Source organism: Alligator sinensis, unplaced genomic scaffold (genome assembly GCF_000455745.1).
Source record: "Alligator sinensis unplaced genomic scaffold, ASM45574v1 scaffold947_1, whole genome shotgun sequence".
In the NCBI taxonomy this organism is placed as follows: domain Eukaryota; kingdom Metazoa; phylum Chordata; order Crocodylia; family Alligatoridae; genus Alligator; species Alligator sinensis.
The window spans coordinates 279,280-282,709 of record NW_005843073.1 but is presented as its reverse complement, the minus strand read 5'-3'; the positions used below and the strand labels follow the sequence as shown (position 1 = coordinate 282,709).

Sequence of the window (3,430 nt, the reverse complement as noted above, 5' to 3'; positions counted from 1 at the left end):
AAAGAGTGGGCCATTTGTTTACTAGTCTACCTGCATAAAACATTTCACTGTATTAAGGGAAGGCATGAAACAAAAAGTGATACATTGTTACAGTTCATAATATTCTACTCGGTATTCTTTTCTACTTAAGCTAATCAAAATTACTAAACCTACCTCTTTTGGGAAGAAATTAATCCCCCAAAGTTGATTTGTGTCCAGGAATTGAGTGTCACATGATAGCATCCCAAACTTATGTTAAATAATTCTGAAACAACTGATTACTTGTCTTAACAATATTTGTTTAAGCAGTAGCAGCTTCCAGAGACAAGGGCAAATATAGTCATCTAACCATTATTTTATCAATCTCACTGTCTTCTCAACAGACTATAGGTATGCCACTTTTGAAAATAAAGAACTTATTTGTGTTAATCTATCTAATAAGGGAATTATAGATATACTAACCAATTGCTCGTCATGAATGACAGGAGTATTTCAGGGAGTGTTTACGTGCCCCATGCCCACTCACTCTTTGGGGCCAGCCATGTAAACCAAGGGCAAGCAATTATTTCAGGTGGAGGGCCACTTACTGAGTTTTGGCAAGCTGTCGAGGGCTACATGGGTAGCCTCACCCCTTGGCAGGTACCCCACCCCCTGGTCATCCTCTTGTGACCAGACATCCTGCCCCCTAACTCCTGACCTTTGCCACCAGAAGTCCTTCCCCTTGCCCCCAGAAGCAGTCCTTTCAGAGAGCGGTTTTGCCATCTTGGAATCAGAAAAATACCAAATTATAGGTTAAAATGTCAGTATAAGCACATAGTTAATATATATGGGACTGCTAAAATATATGAAATAAGTAACATACATGAACCTTGTGATTAGAAGCGTGACTTAAGGGCCCTTGTACATGCCATGTTTTTTGCTCTTTCTTGCATTGCAATGGCGTGACTGCACAAGCGAGTTTTCTGGACACTTCAAAAGTCTTTCTGGTGCATTAAAATAAAACTCCTCAGGTGTTTGGCTCATTGCAAATTAAAGTGTTGCATCCATGAGTTGTACAAACACAAAGGCACTCAAAGGCATGTAATGAGTCTCTTTGCCCACCAGATGGTGCTACAACTTTTTTGTAGTTCACCCCTTTGAATTGCTTCCACTTTGGAACTGATTCTGCTTTTTTTTCTGGTGCCGTTTGCTGGCTCCATGCTCCCACAGCTGCGTGACACAGTGTGGGGGGCTTTGGGGCCGAGGCGGGGCAGCACTGGACCATCCCACTGTCTACTGGGTTTATTTTGTTCAAAAACCAAATGTGTGCAAACACTGATGCAGTGCTCCAACGCTTTTTTTTTTTTTTTAGAAAACCTACTGTGTGCAAACACTGATGCAATGCTCCAAAACAAGTTTAAACTTTTTAAGTCTATTTAAACAAGTTTAAATTGTATAAGCCTATTTAATTTAATGATGATTAAACCCTGTGGTGTGTACAGGCACCCTAAATGTCTAGTTTGTTATTTTTTTTAAATTTCACCGCAGTGTACAGGAAAGGAGGCTGGTCAGGCTGGAACACGAAGTGGGCTCAGGTATGTTTTCTAATTCCACTAAAGAAAGAACCCTTATAGAATTTCCACTAGTGGCATAAATCAGAGGTATCCTTGTACAAGCATAACTTATTCCACTGTTTGACAAGCCTGAATCTCAGAACTGCAGTTTGTTCTATTTACCTGAAATTTTCCATTACATCTGAGTGCCACTTGGTGAGGTTGAAATTAAAACCTTTTTTCTAATAAATTGGTATAACTCTCTGAAGAGAATGAGAAAAGGACGTGATCTAAAGGAAGGGCTTTTGCCACAAGAAAGACAACAATTTACAGACAAGACCTTTGTCCCAGGGACGCGGGGGTTAGAAGGGTACCCCGGGGCCGGACAAGGGGGGGAGTAACCACCTACTTACCCCACACAGAGGCTGGGGAGAGGAGGGACACGCGCGCGGGGAGACCGCCAGCGCGGTTTGTGAGCCGCGCTTATATCCATCTGGGGCCGGGCGACGCCAGCGGGAGACGTCACCTAGCTGAGATAAAAGGCGGCCCCGGAAGCAGGACCAGGGAGGAGGCGGGGGAAGCCCGCAGGGAACCCTGAGAGCGGGACCCATGCCAGCAGGGCACATGTATCTGGCCCGACGGGGTCAACCGAGGCAGCGGCGCTGACTGCAGCGGCTGCCGTGAGAGCGGGCGGGATAACGGGAGCGGCCGGGGGGGGCCCGCTTGGTCGGGGGAGCGGGAAGAGGAAGCTGCGGCTACAGCAGTAAGGACTGCGCTCTTAAAGGAGCCACGGATAAAAAGGAAGACGCCATCGACAGCACGATGGGAGGAAGAACTGGCTACAATCGTAGCAGAAGTGCGGGTCGCAGAGCCGGTGAGGCAACTGAGTGCGGACCCCGCGAGAGAAGTGACAGATGGGCTGGCAGGGAGCCAGCAGTGGACTTGGAGAGAGAGAGATCTCCAGAAACAAGATTCCCAGAAAGAGGAAGCCATGGGCCCCGAGAGTAGGCACCCGGGGAAGTTGGTGGCCTTAAGCCTCCTGACAGGCCAGTAGCCAGGGGGAGCTCATCGGTCGGGGCTTAGGCACCCGGGTCAGAGCCTGGGCTAGGCGTGATAAAGGAGTTTGAGTTTGTCACGGCGGGGTTTAGGAGGGCCGTGATCTCCTTAAGGCCCTCTCTCCATGCCAATTCGGCCCAACGGCACCCTCGATTCTCGCCCGCCACGTCTTTGCTGTTGAATAAGGTTGGGAGGCTACCGTACGACTCCCTGGGCACAGGTAGCCGGGACCTCTGTCCCCGTATGTTCTCGGACCCCCTGGGGGTCTCCCGGTATAATGGGTGCTCCTCAGGTACCCTAGCCTTATGGGCAATGCGTGGCTCCTACCAGCCCCTAATACCACGCCCCAAGCCTCGCTGATGTAATAGACGTTGGTGTGTCTGCACGCCCGCTTCCCGGGCTCTCTCTACAATAGGGCAGTCCCCTCGGGGACGTCCTTTCGGTCCACCGATCCTCTAGGATCACCGCACTAATACCCTCTCCGGTACGGGCTCACCGCGCTGCTATCCCCTTGCTGGGGGACAACCGCAGCACCTTGCCCTTCTCCTGGGGCGCTGTGCCACTAACCCCTTCCGTCAGGGTCCACCGCGGCACGCCGCCTCCTGTCCTGGGTTTCCCTACGGTGCAGGCCTATTACTGGGTTCGCCACGCCCGTTCTGGGCTTCCTAAATATCGCCCCGCTTGGGCTCCTCAATATTGCCTCGCTCTAGGGCTCAGCATGGCCCCTCTCGGGCTCCTCAGTAATCACCCCACCCTGGGGCTGGGGTCTATACACCCTGTAAGTGATGCCCTTGCTGGCGTCTGCTGCACCCATCCTGGGCTTCCTACTATGGCGCTCCCCCTCTTTGGGGCTCGCCGTGCCC

At 50.7% G+C, this 3,430-nt stretch overlaps 1 protein-coding gene across 2 annotated transcripts in view; it reads left to right on the top strand.

Annotated features, from left to right (window-relative positions):
- Positions 1–3,430, top strand: part of CDH12 (cadherin 12) — a 242,827-nt gene that overhangs the window by 18,377 nt on the left and 221,020 nt on the right. The window contains exon 2 of one of the 2 annotated variants that reach the window (XM_025193592.1): positions 1,507–1,553. The exons of the other annotated variant lie outside the window; for it this stretch is intronic. Coding sequence (XP_025049377.1) covers positions 1,507–1,553 — 47 coding nt within the window. The remainder of the gene's footprint in view (positions 1–1,506; positions 1,554–3,430) is intronic. 2 annotated transcript variants of the gene reach the window in all.